Here is a 20,011-nt window from a genome sequence, read left to right as displayed (position 1 = left end):
TGGGTTTATTCCCTTATTTATTGAAAACTCAGCAGCCATCATTAATACCTGTTGTGTCTGTACAGGTGCAGGGGAGGGGGGGATGGGGGTAAAGGTGATGTGGTAAATTAAACTAGCCTCATTCTGTTGTCAAGAAAACAGACCCAGTTAAAAAAAAAAAAAAAAAAAAAAGATGCTACAGAATGAATCCTTGTATTTGCTGATTTAAACACTTGCTTTTAAAAATGTTATATAGATGCAGATGTGGGGAGAAAAAAACATGGAGGAAGAAGAGTATAACAGCAGTTCAAGAGATTAAATGGAAAGACTGGTTTGGGTGTCTTTTAAATGACTGCGTTGATCCGTTTCCTCTGCCAAGTGTTGCTTTTACTTCGTGTTTGTGAAAAACCAAACAGGAGACAATCGTCGACAATCATCTCGCCTCTTCCTCTCTCTCTGTCCTTCATCGTTTCTTTGGAGGCTGAGCTGTGCGAGGAGGAGTGACGGGCCGGCCAGCGTTCATCCCTCCATACTGGTATTTGGCCTTTTTCTCAGATGGCTTCAGGATCTACAAAGAAGAAGAAGTGGCTTTTAACACAAGTCGGCTTGAATGTCCTTTATGAAATACACTGGCCAAAAGAAAGTCACCACCTTGATTTAACTAAGCAAATAATTAGGAGGAGCCTCCTATTAAATATTTACTGATGGTGATATAATACCTGGAAGGAGCACATCAGGGTTTCATCCACGCTCATCATGCCGCCAGCGTTGTCAAACTCTCCACAGTAGTTGGGAGCTGAGAACAGGGTCACCAGCTGGCGCTTAGCAAAGAACTCATAACCATCTTCTACCACCTGGGGGTGTCAGGAACACGAGTAAGAACTGAGGCATCTTTCACCAACAAAGCTTTTTCAAACTCTGGTGCATTTCATGGAGAGAGGGTTTAGACAGTCAGACAAGGAGGCTGCACAGATGTGATTATTGGAAGTTTAACCAGCAGCATTTTGTGATTAGGAGGAAGTTTTAAAGCATCCAGTGGATGGGAGAAGTACCTGGTGGGCTCTACAGATGAGGTCCAGATCATGACGGTTGAGGAACTTGCTGACCACATCGGCTCCGAAGGTGAAGGAGACGCCGCGGTCGTTCTCTCCCCAGCCCTGGACGTCCTTGTCTGGGTCAGACCACAGCAGATCACACAGCAGGCCTGGAGAGAAAAACAACTTAATTAAACTGCTTTTGCACAGGAAGTATTTACATCAGCACCGGCCTGCGATCAGGCACAGACGAGGCCAAACGGTGATACAATCTGCAGGACTTGAAGCTCTCAGACGACAGGAAGTCGCCCCTTCTGTATGTCACACCAACATCCTGACACTTATAAGAACTTAAGACACATTCTTCACATCCAGAGTTGCCATGAAAGGCCAAAAGAGGATCTGAGAGACAGCAGCTGCCAGGGTCTGAGCTCTGGCTGCCTTATAAGGACAAGAACAGGCAGGTTTAATGAGGAGGGGGCAAACACAGATGCTTCACCACCCCCCCTCCTCCAGCAAACATCTAGTTTGACAGTGACCAAGGAGTCAATAGGAAAACGTGGAATACTGTGGAATTTGCTCATATGTGGGTGTAAACCGTAATCTCCACTAATCTGCGTTTTTCACGGTGCCTGAGGCAAATGTAGAAGAAAAGCTGGAAGCCTCCTGTCTGTCTGACCAAGATCAGGTCTCCTTCAGAAGCTCAGCTGTGGATGAGAAGCTGACAGAAACAAAAGGAATCACGCTCGTGTTGGAACAGCAAACTATCCATCAAAAAAGACTAGCGCATAATATAAAAAGGGAAAAATGAAGTGCTGCTGAACTCGTCACATTCCACTGCAAGCCCATCCTGAGTTGACACAAAGTCAACCTTGCAAATGACACGATAACATTAAATTTCAATGTTAGGTTACGTAAACATTAACATTATTAACCGAGTTAACGTTTTTACTTGCATACAAAGCTGCTGGTTATCCTGCAGGTGGTAAAACTTTTTTTTTTTGTCATGTTTTACAGGCTGGAGAGTCCTCCTCCAGCATGACACCTTGGTCATTTTTTCTCTAACCAAATCAATCCAACAAGGCTGACTTACTGTGTTTGTTTGGAGGGAATAACCCTTCCCTCTGTAATCCCCCACCAACATGGCTCTTCTGCAGCTCGGATGGAATAATAAAGCCACTGCAGCACAACAAAAACTGTGGGCTGTTGCCGCTTCTCTGCCTGTACAGTTCGGACATAACCCTTCATGTAAATTGACGACTTCGAGGGATCCTACGATTACTCGAGATGTTTAATACTGTGATTATTTATGGATTCAATCGATCGTTATGTCCCTAATCCTGCATAGAGGTTCCTGACAATAAGAGCATCTGCTCTGTTGTTTGTATGCATGCATGCGTGTTCACGCTGAGCTACCTGTGTCAGGCACGTCTGTGGGTCTCATGATGCGTCTGATCTGCTCCATAGACTGCAGGTCAGGAGAGAGGCCTGTGGACGACACAATCATCAAAACCGTCACATTTCGTCCTCGCATCTATTCAGTTTTCACGTCAGGGGTCATGGACACCTCTAATGTTGGCGGAGAGAGACGTGATGACACGGAAACAATTTAAAAACCCAGAAATGTTGCAAACCAACAAACAGGTTTCACTGTGAATACCTCCGTGACAACAGAAGATCTTTTCGTCCACGATGGCGGCGATGGGCAGGCAGTTGAAGCAGTCGGTGAAAGTCTTCCACAGTTTAATGTTGAATCTGCGTTTGCCTGCAAGATCAACAAGACAAGACGTCAGCGGGCTGCGAGGTTGTTTTAAAAACACAGCGGGAAAAGTCCTCTCACCAAACGTTTACATTAACAAATAAATACTATTTTATTTTACATGTTATGGAAGATAAATAGAAGCAGATCATTAAAACTCCAACCTTGTTTTTTTTTTATGTAAAACTGCTTATAGAAGCTCATCTCTTAGTCCCAGTCAACATCCAGAACAGCCTCCGTTGTCATTTTATGAGGCTAAAATTACGTAGAATGAATGTATCAACAGATATAGCAGCATAAAGACCGACCAGAAAAAGAAAACAGAATTTATTACTAACAGAACTTTAACAGGGACCAAGCCTTTTCTCATCTGCATCATTCTCTCAAGTCTTGGCTTTCATGAGAAAAATATTGACATTAAAGCAAACACTCAACAAACTATTCACATATTTACACTTTTTCCTCCAGATATTTTTAGCCATTTCCAGTTATTTCTATTACTATTCTCACAAAACTAACTCAACTGGTTTTTGGTGCCATTGTGCATGAAAAATGTCTGATTGGCTTTAGTTCAGCTATTATTCTAACACAGAACTTCCTGATCACTTGTTGATCTTTGGCTGCTTCTGACTGGACTTTACTGTCAATTTCAACTATCTGACTGGTGGAAAGTTTCAGAGGAAGTGGCTTCATCAAAATTTCTGGGTCAAAACAGAGGTCTCTTAGCAACATAGTAATGACAGTGATCTTTGGTTTTATGATGAAAATGTGATAAATAATGGTGTTATCATGGATCACTCACTGTGGATTGAATAAACATTACATTTCGCAGCTGGATTGTAAACTTCCTGGATGAGATATAATTGCCTGGAAAACTTCCTTAGATCACCTAAAGGGTAAGCCAGCCATCACAATCACCCCACAGAGCTACACACTAGTGTGTGTGGACCATATAAGCAGAAGTACTCATGCACCGGTGATCTAGCGGAGGTTAAAAACACACACTCATCATGGTGAATGTAAGGAAGCGGGGAACTCACACTCGTCGTAGAAGCCGTAGATGCGATTGATTGAGGCACACTCGTGGTTGCCTCGCAGCAGGAAGAAGTTCTCGGGGTATTTTATTTTGTATGCCAGGAGCAGGCAGATGGTCTCCAGGGACTGCTTCCCTCTGTCCACGTAGTCTCCCAGGAACAGGTAGTTGGCCTCTGGAGGGAAGCCGCCGTACTCAAAGAGCCTCAGCAGGTCTGTGTACTGTCCGTGGATGTCACCTGAGGTGAAGTTTGGAGAGGAGGCACCTCAAAAAACATGCTAAACAAAGTGCTTAGCTGTTTGTTATGCACTCACTGACAAACAGCAACTAACCACAAATTTTGAGTGGAGCCTCCAGCTCCAGGAGGATCGGCTGACTGAGAAAGATCTCCCGCGACTTGATGCAGAGGCCGCGGACCTCCGCCTCCGTCATCTGGACGATCTTTCCAGGTCGACATCCTCGCACTGGTGGGGGGAAAATAAGAAAACCGCTTCAGTTAGTGGACGTGCATCTCTACTGTCACATGACCTCCGTCTGGTCGGGTCTTTGAGTGAACTTCACACTAAATATGGGCAGCCAGATTCAGCCAACAGGAAGAGGACGGAAATAACCTGCATCAGTATTGTTGATGTATCACAGAGGAAAGAAAAAGTACATAAACTGGCAGCTAAGTTAAAGTAAAAACAAATCCAGTGTAGAGGGATTTTTCACAAGCTTTAGCACGTTTTAAATAACCCATCAATGAATCATACAACAATGCGCACACACCTCACAATGTCAACGGCGTAACTGAATATTGTGCAAAAGCCTTTTACAATTAGCAGTCTGGTAACACAAACTACATCGAAGGATTCATAATCATTTTAAGTCTCCTGAAACCAATAGGTCAGATTTACATTAGTTTTCCACCATTTCATTGACTTAAAGACTAATATGATACAGACAGACATTGTTGGGGAATACATCATCATCAATGTACATATGGAAGAAAACATGGAAGAGAAAAAGAACATTTTCATTTTAATTAATTAAAAGCTGTGGTAAATATGAGTTTGCTGGTAGTTTATTGCAGAGATTAGGAGCACATAAACTAAATGTTTAGTGTAAACTCTCAGGATGGAAAGCAAACATGATCCAGATGATCTTAGAAGTCTTGGTGGCTCATATGACATCAGGATATCAGATATATTTTGGACCAGAAACATTCAGAGTCTTGTAGACCAGCAGCAACATTTTAAAATAATTTTGTCTCGCAGGAAGCCAGTTTAGAGATGGGAGAACCGGAGTGATATGTCCCCCTTTTCTGGTCTTTGTAAGGACACAAGCAGCTGTATTATTACAGTAGTCAAGACTACGGAAAACAAATGCATGAAGAAATTTTTCTAAATCCTGTTGAGTCATCAGTCTTCTTATTCTAGACTTATTCTTGTAAGTCTCGGTCTAGGCTAAGACTTGTGTTAATTTGGCTCCTGCTTTAATATAAAGTTAAAATTTAGCTCAGAGTCCAAAGTGGCTCAGAGGTTTCTGGTTTCTCTTGATTTTAACATTGCTGACTAAAGCTAGAAGCTAATCTTTGGACGCGCATCTTGGTTTCCAAACACAATGATCTGTTTTATCTTTATTTAGCTGAAGAAAATTCTGACACATCCACATATTGATTTGACTGAGGCGATCAATATGTACTGCCCCCTTGTACAGTATAGAAGATGTTTGCACACACTAAGAAACACCAATCATAATAGATAGAATATCAAAATGACAGGGAGAAACTCAGCTAAAAAAACTCTACCAAGCATTGGCATTCATATTAATCCAAAGTTCAAGCCTCAAGCAATTATAAGGCATGTAAAACACATGAGAACAGCACTGTCCACTTCAGAGCTTCTGGATATTTCTCCACTTCAAGCAAACAAACGTGAATATGAAAGCAGAGACTCTGCTGATTACAGTCATAGAGCAGAGTGTCATCAGCATAGTGATTAAAAGACTTTGACGAGAGCAGTTTTAGTGCTGTCATCAAAATCCTGAATGAAGGTCATCAAAACATTCAAGTGTCAAGAACTTGTAGAGCTGTTGATAATCATCTTTTCTATTATTCTACTTAAAAATCAAGGTTTGAGATGGACCTGTAGTTAAAGGACTACAACCGTCAACCCCAGCTACAGAACGCAGAAACGCAGAAAGCCACTCACTGCTGTTAAAACAGATGGGGGGGGGGGTTTACATTAAGAATAAACAGCTAAAAAGACGTCACCTTGCCCTGTAGAGCACTATAAACCTTCACCCCCTCTGTCAGATGACTCCACAGCATTATGGTAGAAATCATAGCCTTGCCAAATGACATTTAATATCTGTCAAAGAGGGAAGCCACATCTCCACAGCTACAAGAAGATGGTCTCCTAATTTGTCAATATGAAAAGGTTGAATGTGCATTAGACACCTGCAGGTTTTCCATGCCGTTTTTTTTAAGAAAAGAGGACAGCAGTGTCTGCAGCTGCAGCACAAGTGTGTGTACATGTGCAACATGACCGTGCTATTTCTGCCCGGAGACCTTAAACACTCCCTCAGCTTTTCTGCTGCACAGCAGGCAAAACAACCTGCAGTTGCACACTTGAAAGGTAAGAGCAGGTTATATTTAGACTCTCCAGAAGACAAAAATAACAAAACATGACATAATTTGAGCAAAGAATCAAGTTTTGACTAACAGGCTAAAGGCTACATAATGCATCCTTCACTGAGGCAACGAGTGTCAGTACATCCACTGTGTGTGTTGACTGTTAGTGAATGATTTCACACCCCTCCCCTCCATCTATGCCATGACGTGTTTGCACATCTGTGCTGGCTCAGCTGACAAGGAGGGAGGCTCCATATAGGACGGACGAAGACACACAACCACAACCAGAACTGCCTCCCCGGGAGGATCCCCTTTCATCATATGGGAAAGTCATAGCAGAGCACAGGGAGGGAGTGCACAACAATGCCTCGTTTCCTCAATCTCCTCCCGCGCCAACCCACACACTGATCCAGTGACCTTGACTTCAGATCGTACCACTCTGAAGCTTGTGGGGAGGTATCCAAGCCTCCTTAAGTCTTGTCACCTCAGCACTGACGCTTCAATAAAAGAGGAAAAAAAAGAGGGAGACTGGGGAGGTTGTACCTACATCTGATCACCATGGAAACCCAGAGAGACCAATTTCCAGACTGCAAGATGTGAGTGGAGTGGCTGATGCATCAGAGAGGGGAGGGGGCCGATGTGCAGATAAATTGGCATCTTCCCCAGCCCACACCCTGCATACTAAAGGGTACTGCAGAGTAGTGAAGAAAAAACAAAAAAAAACAAACAAAAAAAAAAGAAAACAACCAGCAGAAAAAAAAAGGATTCCTAATAACGGGAGTATTACTACTCAGTCCAGCCTTCTGCTCGTTACAGATCCATGCAACTGGAGTGGGAGCAATATGCTCTGATTAATCAGCTGTTCATGTTTAGATAATGTTTTTGGGAAACTCAAGCCACTGTAGTCATTACGATCAAACTGGATGACTTGCCAAAGGGGATCCCTGCGCTGCAATCTCAGACCCCCTCCATCAGACTTTCTGCTGAATCTGCTCATCTTTATAGTGGCAGTTTTTCTGGGTCCTCCTGCATCTTGCCAGCGAAGTGTACCGACATCAGAGGAAAGCTGGGCCTTGTACCCCTCCCAGGGCGATATCTGCATTCCTGACAGCATCGCAAGCCTCCTGTACTAGAGCGGCTCGGCCTCAACGGGTCTCTACTGCAACCAAAAAACATGAGTAAAGCAAAGAAAACGCAGACTTTGAACTGTTATAAAGCCAAATTAAAGAGCAAAGCTGCAGTTAATTTGAGTTTTTAGGCTTAATATCAGTTAATGAGCTGATATACGATCACAATCCTCTACTGCTTGCCAACCTTTATGTTGTTAAACCACACCAAAGCAGTGTTATGTCAAGCAGAGTTGGACCAGTGTAATGACAGACCTGTCGGATCAGTTTCAGCACAAAAAAAAAGTCAAATATCTGGAGGATTATGTTGAAACTAAATTCCATTCATTTCACATAAATGCAGTCAGTCACTGGTTGTGAAAAGGTCAACTATATATCAAATCATGTAAACGAAGGCTTCACTACAATAAAACAGCAAAGTAGAGGTAGTAAAAATAAGTCGATCTCAGATGGATTGCCTCTGAAAGCGTTGCCATATATGGGCTTTACCATACAGTGGAAGCAGGAAGTCATCAGTCAGAACAAAGAGGGAGTGCTTGAAGGCTTTAATGCCATATGGTATGGGGAAAGAACCAGATTAGTAAACATAGGCCGGGCCAGGCATCACATTCAGAAAAGGTCCAAGACAATTTGACGATTGTCAGCTGGCAAAGAGCTGAGTAAGCACACAGATTTCAGCTTAAAAATCAGGCTGATGCAAGGAGTTGCCTAGGTTTCATCATCACGTTTTCTCTTTGTAAAATATAAACAAGATGAAACACGTTCTGGAGAATATACCCAGGAGGATCAGAAAATGCTAACATTGAAAATTGCCATGATGTTCTCAAAACAGGATTTCGTTTTAGACATTTTAGACCCTGTAAGACCTTTTTTCTGAAATGCCATCAATCTGCAGGGGAAATGAGATTTACACACAAAGGGGAAACAACTTAACTTAACTTCAGGTCTTTCGCCATCGTAATCTTTCCTTAGGTTGTGGTCAAGTTGCTTATAAGCAACTTTTAAAAGGTTTTGAATGTATCTGAATAAGGAAGCCGTCTACTTCTGCTAGTGCTCCTATCTTTGACCTTAATTGTGTTTATTTGGGTGGCTCCTTTCCATCTCAAAGTGTGGCTAAAAATGAGTCATAACTTAAATAATTTCTATTTGCTTGACTTTTGTTTAACTTGGCACAATATTTCGAATAATTTTCATTTAGGTTTTTTTGTTTTTTCTCTTTTAACCATTTTGCTTTAGATTTCTATTAGTCTGCTGTAACCAGAATTTCCTATTTAAATAAATACCACGTATTAACATTCTTTCTATCCATTTTCATATATTTTGTGGTGGCTTACTGTCTAACAAAAGAAAACAAAATGTACATGAACAGAAAAAAAAAATCAATTTAAACACTGCTTTGATAAGAGACGTGATCCAATTCAATTCAAAAAGTTAAAAAGGTAGTTTATGAGGCATACCTTAATAGTGCTGGGCAGTATGACAAATTAAACCAGTTTTACTGTTTAGTTGTTTTTTTATGTATGACTGGGTGTTAAGCACATTTCCCACTGATTTAGAAATTTACTGCAGTAGATTGTATAAAAACAGCCTACTCCATTGTCATGAAAGTTTTACAAACATGTCCACAGAGTCCCTGAATCCATTTCTTTCGCCACAAAACGTATGGGAACCAGGCCTGTATGGATTGTGACGCCCCGGTACTGATCTCCCATCACCTCGTTTTGACCTCAATCTTTAACCAGGTCCAGCTGCAGCCCTGAAAAAAGCTCTACTACATAAACAGCATCTTCCAATTGTGCAAATGTTATCGACTGGCTCCTTTTTCATGAGCAGAAACATTTGTTAAGGCTAACCCCAACTGCTTCCGGCTACGTTGCAGTCATTCATTAAACCAGACACTGGTGTCTTTTTGTTTCCGTCTTATTTTACTACGATAACGTGAATTAAAATTAGCTAACAATACGGAAGCATTGGAGATGGGCTTTCCAAAATGATGCGCTTTGAGCTGAGTGACATTATAGGCCAACATTAACACAGTATTCACTAATGTGAGCCGACACGCTAACAACCGCTGACACGCATAAATGAAATGTTGCAGGTAAAAGTTGGCGGGGAGACATGTTTGTTGTAGGAAAAAATTTAAAATTTAAAAAAAGAAAACTGGCTTGTGTTTTAGTTTACAGTCCACATGCGATATGCTGTTGTATCTGCTTCTTCCTTGCAAGGATTTTTACAGCAGTAAAAAATATATATATATACAAAAGTGTAGATATCACATCACTGAGCAGAATGATCAGCATGGTTTTCCCTGCTCATTTGGTTCTGTCAAAACAAGCTGAAAGACGCCACATGCTCTGAGCCGAGAGGACTGCAAAGTGTGTAGGTTTCAAACAAACACCTTCATTAACTCAGCAAGTGCAGATCTAGTTTTTCTAACAAGAAATGCCAAGTTCAGCAGAAACCCAATTTTTCATTTTCCTCTAGTTTCCACCATAATAACACTCAGAGGAACTTCTAAGGAGGTCGAGTACCCCATGAATTTTAAAGGAGGCATGACTGTGCATGTTTTGGTCACTTCTGCACCTAGCAGCACAAATTAAAAAATAATTTAAAAAAAAGGCCCTGTCAGACCTTTTTTAGCCATCCACCTCCACTCTGTCAAAACTGGGCATGGGGCCAGCAGCTCCCCTCCACTCCTCCATCTAACCCTCTCCCACACTGGGCCAATGGAAAACACTGACCCTTCAGTGAACGAGAAACACAGCAACTCTGGCAAGAACAGCCACAGCAACTCTTAAGGAAAAAATCCCGACTGCAGAGGCATTTCTGTGCAGGCTCCACGACTTTCTGGGGACTTTTTGTCCGCCTGTAAGTGCCTCGGGTGAATGGCGGCCTTTGTGGGGCGAAAGAATGAAGGGATGAAACTGAGAGGAGAGACTAGAGGAAGAAACAAACAGAAATAGTGGCTACAGTGGGAGAGGTGAGGAGGAGTAGGAAAATGTGAAACCAAAGCTGGAGACATGGCCGTGGAGGGAGTGAATAGAAAGGGAGGGGTTATTGGAAAGCTTAGCTGGCCAGCTGAAAAGCCTGGGTGAGCTCTCTCTGCCATGTTTGGTGCCAGGGGGTGAGCGCTCCCCGCCACACAGGCTCCACCATTGTTGTTTCCACAACAGAGCGCCATGCCAGGACCCTGAACACCACGCAGTACAGCAGCAGACACAAACAAGCAGGGTGACACCGCTTGTAGGCAGGCGTTGCATCTTAAAAACCAATCCCAGAAAAAGTTTGCTCTTAAAACTTTATATTGAAGCTACAACACTACTTAAAAAAAGCTCATAAACATGCATAACAATGCACATGAATTGATAAAAACAGATGGGGACTCAAGACGCACATTTGCAACAACTTCAGACTCAACTCAGTCCAACAATATTGTTTTATGTTTTCCTCATGATCTCCCCTCCGTCCCCAGATGTAACACTGACCCAACATCACAAATAAAAACAATGGCAGCCCCGGCGAGCACAGCTGTTTCCGTCCCACCCTTTGTTAAACTTCACACATAAGACAAAGAAAGAGCTGCAAACTGCAACGTCTGTGGTATAAAAATCCAGGACGCTGGATCCACGTCATCTAACTTAATCCAAAAAAAAAAACCACACCTGGAGAGGTTAGTCACTGAAAGCTTAATGTTAGCATCGATGTTAGCAACGAGCTAAGCCCCCCACTGCAGCGTAAATGTTAGCTTCTTACTACCTTCATACCAACACTATCATGTTAATTCCATCAGTTTCATTGAATATTTTAAAAAGAAAAAATGAGACATTAACTGAAAGAAGTGAGTTATTTACACAAACTTCTGGCTTTGCCATGACCCGCCCTGGATAACATTAAAAGGAGACTAATAAACCATTAGACCAACTGGTTTTTACTGGGTGTGTTTATTAAAAAAAAAAAAAAGTTAGAGTTGTTTCTGCTTTAGCAATGTTAACGATATTTAGTGACCTTTCACTACTGGATCTAAATACATAAAAGATATTGTGTTTCCTTTTCTATTCAATTTTAACAACATTTCAAAACTTTTCTGTGTTCATGTCATTAACCATGTAACACCTAAATAAAATACAGAGAAAATAAGACTACAATACAATTATACAAGTAAATAATTTAAAACATATTAGTAAATACAAATGAATGATTAGATAAAAAAGGAATAAAATAAATAAAAAAAAGGCCGGAAGCAGTTTTTAGCAAATTTGGGACAATAGTCGTCCAGAGGGTAAAGTCATATAAACAGACGTGTGAACACCTCTGCAGGAAATAAGATGGCAACAAAGAAAATGCCACTTCAGAGTCCGTAAAGACTCCAGCCTTACTTGGTCTAATGTGAGCAGCACCTTTTGTTGGCAGGGATGATGACATGTCAGAAAACAACCAACCTACTCATCTGCAAAACACAAGCATGCTCTTTGCCAGATTTAGTTTCCATACTAGGTTACAAGTTGCTGCAGTCTATGTTCATAAATCAAGATGACAAAGATTAAAACCCAACTTTCCATCCTCCCTTCCTGCTGATGCACGAGAACATGGTGCTGATTGTGCAACGTGGAGCCTAAAGGCCACCTGTGCTGCAGAGCCAGACAGAGGAACTGCTGTCTTTACAACCCCGGGTTAGTGTGGGGTTAGTGTAAGTTAGTGTGGGGTTAGTGTAAGTTAGTGTAAGTTAGTGTGGGGTTAGTGTAAGTTAGTGTGGGGTTAGAGTGGTCATGCTGGAAAAGCTAAGACCTGTTTTAGCTGCTTTACTGGATCACAACACATTTCCACAGCAGAGTGCTTGTAAAAACTAATGAGGAGGAGGAGGAGCTGCAGGGAAGCAAATTTACTCACAATAGTACTGAAATTAATAAATACTCCAGGAAATAAATAAATGTGCCAATGAAATAAATAAACTTTTATAAAACAAACAAACACGTTTCGATGGTCAACCTATTTAATGGCTTCATAATAATACATTTATTTATTTAATAGACTGTATTGCTGCCAGCTGGTTGTTACAACCGGCCTCATCAGGACCGCTGTGGTTGACAGCCAAATGTCACTTTAAAAACATTCGTTTTAGTCTATATTTGTCCTTACAAGCGAGAAAACTTACATCATGGCTGAAATAAGAAGGGTTAGAAAGTACTATTTAAGTCCCATTATTAACAGATATAAGAAAAAAGTGTTAAATTATAATTAATAAAATTACAATAATAAAAGTGATAAATTTAATCAAAATTGTAAATATTTGTTACATAATTTAAATAAAATGGACATTAAATAAAACACCATTATGAAATTAAATTACATTTATTAAAATATATATCATTAAATACATTACAAAAAAAAGTGTTAATAATAAATCGTCATTTAATAAATAAGTACCATTATGAAATGAAAATGAAACTGAAATAAAGCATCATTAAATTAATAAGCTTACAACTGAAAAATGTCAATTTTATTAGTTTATTTTGTGTCCATGTCACTGGCATATTTATTTCATGGAATACTTGTTAATTTCTGTATTTATTTATTATTTATTTGTGAATATAAAGGCTCTCCACTGTGTACAGCTTCAGCTGGGCTGTGTAAAAATAAATGTCCAAGAATACCGTGAAACGTCAGTGGGAATGAGCTGCAACCTACCAGGGATTTTTCCTGTAAAATTTAAAATGTTGACTCCTACAGAGCCGTGCAACCTTCCAGTACAACACACCTCCATGACTGGACACCCAGCCACCACTTAGGTATCATGTTTTCCCCTCTTCCATACGCCATGTAACAGAGCTTTAAAAAAAAAAACTTTACATGCAAAGTGAGTCATAACAGTCAGAAAGGTGTCCTTTATAAACATGTAGGCAAATGCCTCTGCACACGAGCCACCTCCCGGCTGTTTACTTCGACTGTGACTCTTGCTGACTGGTCCCAGGACAATATGTGTTCATGTGAAACCAGAGAGCTGGAAAACTGCTTGCTTGGGCTACCGAGCCTTCTGTGATTGTAAAGCATGCTGTCTGTCCATCAGGTTTAACCTGTCAGCTAGATGCTGGATGACGTTTCATCCTTCCACCGAAGGACACATCTGCTGTGTGCACGTCAACATGTCACACAAAAAGGTAGATGTGGTGGACACGGCTTTATCTATGAAACTCGTTTCAAAACTCCCCACACCCCATTTTCCTTTGGAACTTGGTGTTATAATAAAATCAAAATGTTTATCTACTTAATAAATTAATCTTAAAATAGTCCAATAGGAGCATATTTTATCTTTTTTCCTGTATGTGCCACAGTCACGCATCAGAGTTTTTTATCCCCAAACCTCTACAAGGTTCAGCCTCCAGCTGCAGCTTCAACGCTCGAAGTACACGACTGTGATGGAGGCTGCTTTCTAGTGATGTTGCATTTGACACAGAAGACCGAGCCGAACAAAGGGGGCGTGTCCAAATGAAGCCCCCATCGAGGACCGCATTGTTTTTCTGAATATCACATGACCAACGATGCCCGGCTCCTCTGAAGTCACGTGACTGCCTTGTTTAGTGGCCCAAGTCGTTGAAAATATGGGAAATACAGGAAGTGCTCTGTGTGATCCGAGATGATCACTATGAGCAGGGGATTGATTGACAGCACTGACTTAAAGCGTAGTCACCAAAAAAGCTACGGATATCAGCAGTTTGAGAGCCTTCTGACATGATTTCCCAAAAATGAATAAAAAGGCTACAAATAAAACTTTATTGACACGGTTGATATATATATAATTTATTTATGGAGGGTTGATATTGATACTTTGATTAACTACATTCAGCACAGATTCATTTAATCTGACTTTACAGTACTTAATGTGGGGAATCTGACATAACACTAGCATGTTAACGTTTACACTGGCATGTAGCCCACATATATCACAGGACTGGTGTACATTAAATCACCAGCAGATGTCGGAACTCCCAATGAGCTGTTTTAAAGAAATATTTGCCGAAGCAATTGGCCAGAAAGACCAAACACATTCACACATGCCCCAGCAACGCCCCTTCTTGTTTTTAAGGCTTCACTAACTGCAGGTAGAGCCGCTTTGTGTCAAATTTCTTAATTTCTTGGACAGCTCGGCCATTTCTGCCAGCCTCTTAGCTATTGCTGACCTTTTGGAGAAGACTTGAGCCCCACCTCTGCAGGTCATGTCACACAGACGAGGGAGTGCATGGGTCTAAATACGACCTCTTCCAAGCTTTGTTTTTGTTTTGTTTTTTTGCATGGTTGTTTACATTATAATTGTTCAAACGTGACCATCAGGCTTCAGCGTGACCCTGAAGTGGCCCGCCAGCACAGAAGATACGTCACACACAGCACGCTGCACCTATGGATATAAAAATGGATGCTACAGATGTCAACGTGTATCACTTTGAGATTGGTTGTGCAATCAGAGCTGATAAAGAGAAGAAGGGAATGTTTTCATTCATGGTCTGCAGTTTGATCTTGCTGTGTGCCGCCTCCCTCTGCAAAGAATTGTGCCGTCTGCCTCACATCAGTAACGTAAAAGTCTGATGAAATTTGACATAATGGATCAGACTGATGCTGATTTGTAAAAACATCAGACATGCATCAAATTTAGGACCACATATGAAAGTGGCCTGGGTCAGATTTATTAAAAAAAATAAATAAATAAAACAAGTCACATGAGCAAAAAAGTTGGATTTGGGCCACTTTTGCCTGCAGTGTGAACGTAGCTTTAGACTGGTAGGGAAAGCAGATCACACAAAGAGAAAATTCTGCACAAGTGAAATGAGACCCTTGGATCAGAAACGTGATCAGAAAAATTCCCTTTAGAAATACCTTCTCTGTGATCATCATCATTAAGCCTTTTACATCCTCCATAAGAAGCTTGTTCTCATTCTTGAGGCCAAAGTTCTTGCTTCTCATAGAGGATGTAACAGGCTTCAGTCTGCTGAACTACAACAGGCCAGAGCGTCTAAATAATGGTGCTGTTTTGTCACACCGATGTTAGAAATCCATTTTGCTGGTAAAAAGCACAAAAATCAAACGCTGAATCCCCCAAATGTTGCTCACATTTCTATATATACACCACCTGCAATCTCATATTAGATGAACACTATAGAATAGAGGAAATTGCAGAATTAAATTTTATACTCCAAATCTTCTAATATTGCTGAAATAGATTTTAAGGTAAGAAGAGAAAAAAAATTACTGTACTCAAGATTGCGCCACAAGCTGAATCAGTGTCACTAAAAGGTTAAAGTTAATTTCTACCAGGGACAGCTGTGCCTGTTGACATTTAATAGGAGATCAGACAGCTCTCTGTATGTGTTTGTATACTTGAGTGTTCAGACTGACAGCAGCGCTCACTAAAAACCTGACACACACTGCTTAAGTTGTTAAAGGAAATCCCTTTCTGCACTACAAAAGGGTCCTTTTATTTGTGCAGACAAGAAGAAGAGTAAAAAAATAAATAAATAAATAAAAAGACACGCCCCACTGTGGCGGTGTACAAATACTCTGGATTTTCCTCATGTGAATGCCAGCAGAAACCCACTGAAAGGCTCCTCGGTGAATGCCTACAGGAGAGCCAGCTGTAGATGTAATCTAGTCAAGTAAACCAAGATGAGGGATATAAAGATTTCAAGCACCAAGAAGAGTCTGTGAGAGGTCTTTGTGTAGTTGAAAGGTCAAGTCTAAAAATAAAACATGGCTCTAGTAAAGTCAAAATGACAGGCCAAGGAAAAACTGGATTCCTGCATAAGTATTTACCCAAATCTGTTTCACTGTTTGAGTAAAAACGACAAAAAAACAGCCAAGTAGACAACACTTGTCTGCAGAGCTTTTTCCAACAATAAGATGGACACCATACAGTCTGTGTAGATATTTTGGCTCAAGTTGAAATGATCCTTTAATGGTTTATACTGGTCGCAACGTTTTAAGTTTGATATTAAAACTTGAAATATTTCAGGTGAAGACTAAAACACGAGGTATTATTATAGAAAACTAATGTGGGCTGTTAGTCAAGTGATTAGCTGATCAAACAAAAAAACAATTCAATTATAAGCCTTCAGAAAATCATGCCTATTGTCTCCAAAAAATGAGCTTAGATGAAGAGGATGAGTTCGCATCTGGAAACCTTTAGGGTCAAATCACTGCATTTTACCTCCGTGAGGTTCCCAATATTCTGCAAGCATAAAGACCAAGTTAAAGCAGCACACCCTGCACAAGTGATAAGAAAAGCTCACATCGCTGTTTTTCTGTACAGCTCACATCATATACACCAATATATCAACAGTCCCCATTAGCATCTCCACTAAAGCAAACCTGAATGGGTTTACTGAGGATACACAAAGGCTGGCTGTGTTAATGAGAATGGCAAGAAAATGTAATCATCCCTTATTTAGTGCTAAGAAATCATTCACCTCTGCTACCCAGTGCATTACAATAGCCAGGACCAACAACAGCCCTTTCTTTGAAAGTACAGAGGTGCCTTTTATGCCGAATTATCTGACTTAAACAGATGACATTGCTGAAAGAAACTCAGTTTAAATCTTAATAATTAGCGAGGCAGAAAGAACTGTCATCTAAAATTACAAGATTTTCTACATTCTTTTTATTTGAGTTAAAGTCCTTGTGAGACTTAAAGCACAGGATAAAAATTTACAAAACATGGAAAAGAAGAAGAAAAGTTACTAAGTTTGGGAATGTTTACAAGCTAAATTCTCATGCAGGTTTATCTAAAATGGGCTATCACCAAGGCCTGTGTACACATTTAGCAAAATTCACATAGAAACATCATTTCTAATCTGAGAAACCCCACCGACAAAACTCATTTGGAAACTTGACATTTTTCCAAGGTTGTTTGGTAAACACATAAAGAAAACCTTGAAATGGCATGTCTTCCTCGAGACTACATTGTTACATGAATATTTCGGCTAACTTAAAATCAATAAGTGCACTTTAATGTAAACATATAATCAACTTTCTTCACGGTTAAGAATCTATCTTCTATATAATTGAGTATTTTGGTACCAAGGTTGTGACTATACAACAAGAAGTTGCGATTAAGATTTTGAGAAAGCAAAAAACTGTCAAGAACGTGACATGTTGCATCCCAAAGCCAAAACCTTAACTTTGTGGCATTAAAGCAGGCAGACAGGAAATGCTAATAGTTTTAAGCGGGTCCGACGTTCTTCCCCATACTGGACCCGCCGGGATACAAACAGAACCCAGGTTCAAGTCTATCAATAAACCACTGACCTGCCTTCAACTTATATATCTGAAAGCAGTGAAAGGTTTTAGGTAAGAAACTATGCTAACTTGATCTAAAATAGACACGAAAATTACTTTAAGTGGCTGATTAAAAGGTATGTTTATCGACAGTCTTGTTCAGTACAGCAACGGGCTACGCTAACAAAGCGGGACCATTTCTTTTTTCCCCGCGACAAAATTTAAACTTACACCAGTATGTAGGCAAACATCGGACACAATGAGCCAATATGGATAAGATATAATTGCAAACTCACCCTCTAAAAGTCTAGAAATCAACGAGTCGACGTCCAACTCCCCCTCCGCCATGTCTGTAACGAACAGCTCTGCCCGCTGCAGTCCGGAGCAGGCAGTGAAGGCACGCCTTACCGCACAAAGACGTACCAGCTACCTCCTGAGCTGTGCTGCGTTCAATCACCCTGGGATATTTTACTTTATATGATAACGTAGAAGTTGAAAACTTTTAATTAGCCTCATATACTACATATGGTTAATATCATAAATAGTTTACTATAAAATCCTGACTCAAGACCAAATTATTGGTAGTTGCTAAGGCTTTCAGCGATTAAAAAAATAAAAACCTTAAAGTTGTTTTAGCTTTACAGGGTCTACTGCTAATCTAGGTAAAAAAAAGATATTTTAAAATGACCTACGTTAGCTTAGAGTGCAACAGAAAAGCAGAGAAAGTCCATAAATACACGTGGAAACATAAATACTCGATCTTAAAATCTAAAGGTAATTTCTAGCCCCAGAAAGACAATTACTTAAAGCATTGCTGTGATTTTCAACTGTACTTGACAGCATCGGCGCAAAAACTGGCATTTGCAATAGATTACTGCTAAAAGGTTATATGGCTTATTTTAAAATTACATGGATTTTATAAACTCAGTTAAGAAACTTTATCATTTAAATATTTAATGAAGCTAAACGAAAAGGCTGTCAAACGAAAAGGGACAAATGAATAATCTTGTTATTAAGACCTGATTTTTTCACCTACAGCGCCCCTTCCTGGTTGGAGTAACATATTTTTTTTTCTTTTTGATTAACTTATTTATCTTTTTATAAGTTTACTTGCTGATAAGAAAATATATGCCGAATAAATAAAAACAATGCTCCTTCATAATGTGAATTTGGGACTTTGGTTTCCTTTCTCTCTTTCTCTTTTTTTTTTTTTTTTTTTTGTTTTGTTCTTTTTTTCTTTTTTTCTTTATTTTATCTTTTTGTTATTGATTATCAGAAGTATGCAACCTTCAAAATTAAAACCTGTACGCGTATCAGTTTCAAGGCATTCAAAACTTCATTCAGAAACGGATGTCGCACAGAGCAAGGCAAAGGAAAATCCTGAACCAGCCTCCAACACACAGAAACGGATCCAGTCTCACAGTCTTCGCTATGACTACAGCTAGAAGTTATGCTATTGCCTCTCCCACTCAAAACTTATTTTTCTGTTCCTTTCAAGTGCGTCATCTGGGTATTTCCGCACTGTTTTGAGTGGGTGGTGGCAAGTTGCAGGATAGAGGCGCAGCTGCGTTAAGTTGGCCATGTAGCGAAACCGGAAGCGCTCACATCTTCTTTTCAAAATTAAATAACCTTATTTATTTACCTTCTATAAATTCAGCAGCTGTAATAACGAAGTATTTCTGTATTACGCGTTGTTATTCAATTATATAAAATTATCAAATAAATTTATCATCCTTTTTTATTTTAATGTGAGTTAAGAGAAAATCGACACGATGTTAAAGTTGTGATCTCACTGCTTTAATTTTATTAGAGACATGAGAAATAAAATATCCTTACATTAATAATCTGGATCATAAAGTGGAAGTATTTGCAACAAATTAAAACTAGCTGCAAGCTATATTTCTCCACATTTTCATGCTGTAACTTATTTTAAAATCAACTAGCAGTATTGCTAGCCTCTTGTTTAAATTAAACTGGATCATGTAACTCTAGCTTAGTCAGTGCTAAGTAACTTGGATTCTGAGGTACTCTCTGAGCATCTTTGTAGTTTATTTTCACCCTCAATGTGAACATTTTGATTAACTGAGTTGATATGTAGTCACTAAATACACTAACTGAAAAAGAAATATGACATGGTTTTCCCACCTTTTCTTAAAACTAATGAGGTGCTACGAAGCTTCATGCTAACATCAGGTTAATAGCCTT

The 20,011-nt window shown here is 40.0% G+C and overlaps 1 protein-coding gene across 1 annotated transcript; it reads right to left on the bottom strand.

Moving 5' to 3' along the window:
• On the bottom strand, nt 1-18,246 carry LOC121640378 (serine/threonine-protein phosphatase PP1-beta catalytic subunit). The gene is made up of 8 exons (XM_041986092.1): nt 18,103-18,246; nt 4,138-4,269; nt 3,813-4,043; nt 2,674-2,778; nt 2,430-2,501; nt 1,032-1,183; nt 699-833; nt 1-547 (listed from the first exon to the last, which is right to left on the bottom strand). The coding sequence occupies exons 1-8, from the start codon at nt 18,152-18,154 to the stop codon at nt 443-445; spliced, it is 984 nt and encodes a 327-aa protein (XP_041842026.1). The 5' UTR covers nt 18,155-18,246; the 3' UTR covers nt 1-442.
• Between the last annotated feature and the right edge of the window lie 1,765 nt (nt 18,247-20,011).

The sequence above is a fragment of the Melanotaenia boesemani genome, chromosome 5, assembly GCF_017639745.1.
Source record: "Melanotaenia boesemani isolate fMelBoe1 chromosome 5, fMelBoe1.pri, whole genome shotgun sequence".
Taxonomy (NCBI): domain Eukaryota; kingdom Metazoa; phylum Chordata; class Actinopteri; order Atheriniformes; family Melanotaeniidae; genus Melanotaenia; species Melanotaenia boesemani.
The sequence above is the reverse complement of the archived record's forward strand: the minus strand, read 5'-3'. Positions and strand labels throughout refer to the sequence as shown.

What these genes read in the sequence shown, in the direction of transcription:
- LOC121640378 (XM_041986092.1), bottom strand. Translation starts at nt 18,154, where the DNA reads ATGGCGGAGGGGGAGTTGGACGTCGACTCGTTGATTTCTAGACTTTTA. An exon ending in GGCTCCACTCAAAATTTGTG is followed by an intron (nt 4,044 to 4,137) that starts GTTAGTTGCTGT and finishes ACTTCACCTCAG; the next exon opens with GTGACATCCACGGACAGTAC. An exon ending in GATCTTCTGTTGTCACGGAG is followed by an intron (nt 2,502 to 2,673) that starts GTATTCACAGTG and finishes TGTCGTCCACAG; the next exon opens with GCCTCTCTCCTGACCTGCAG.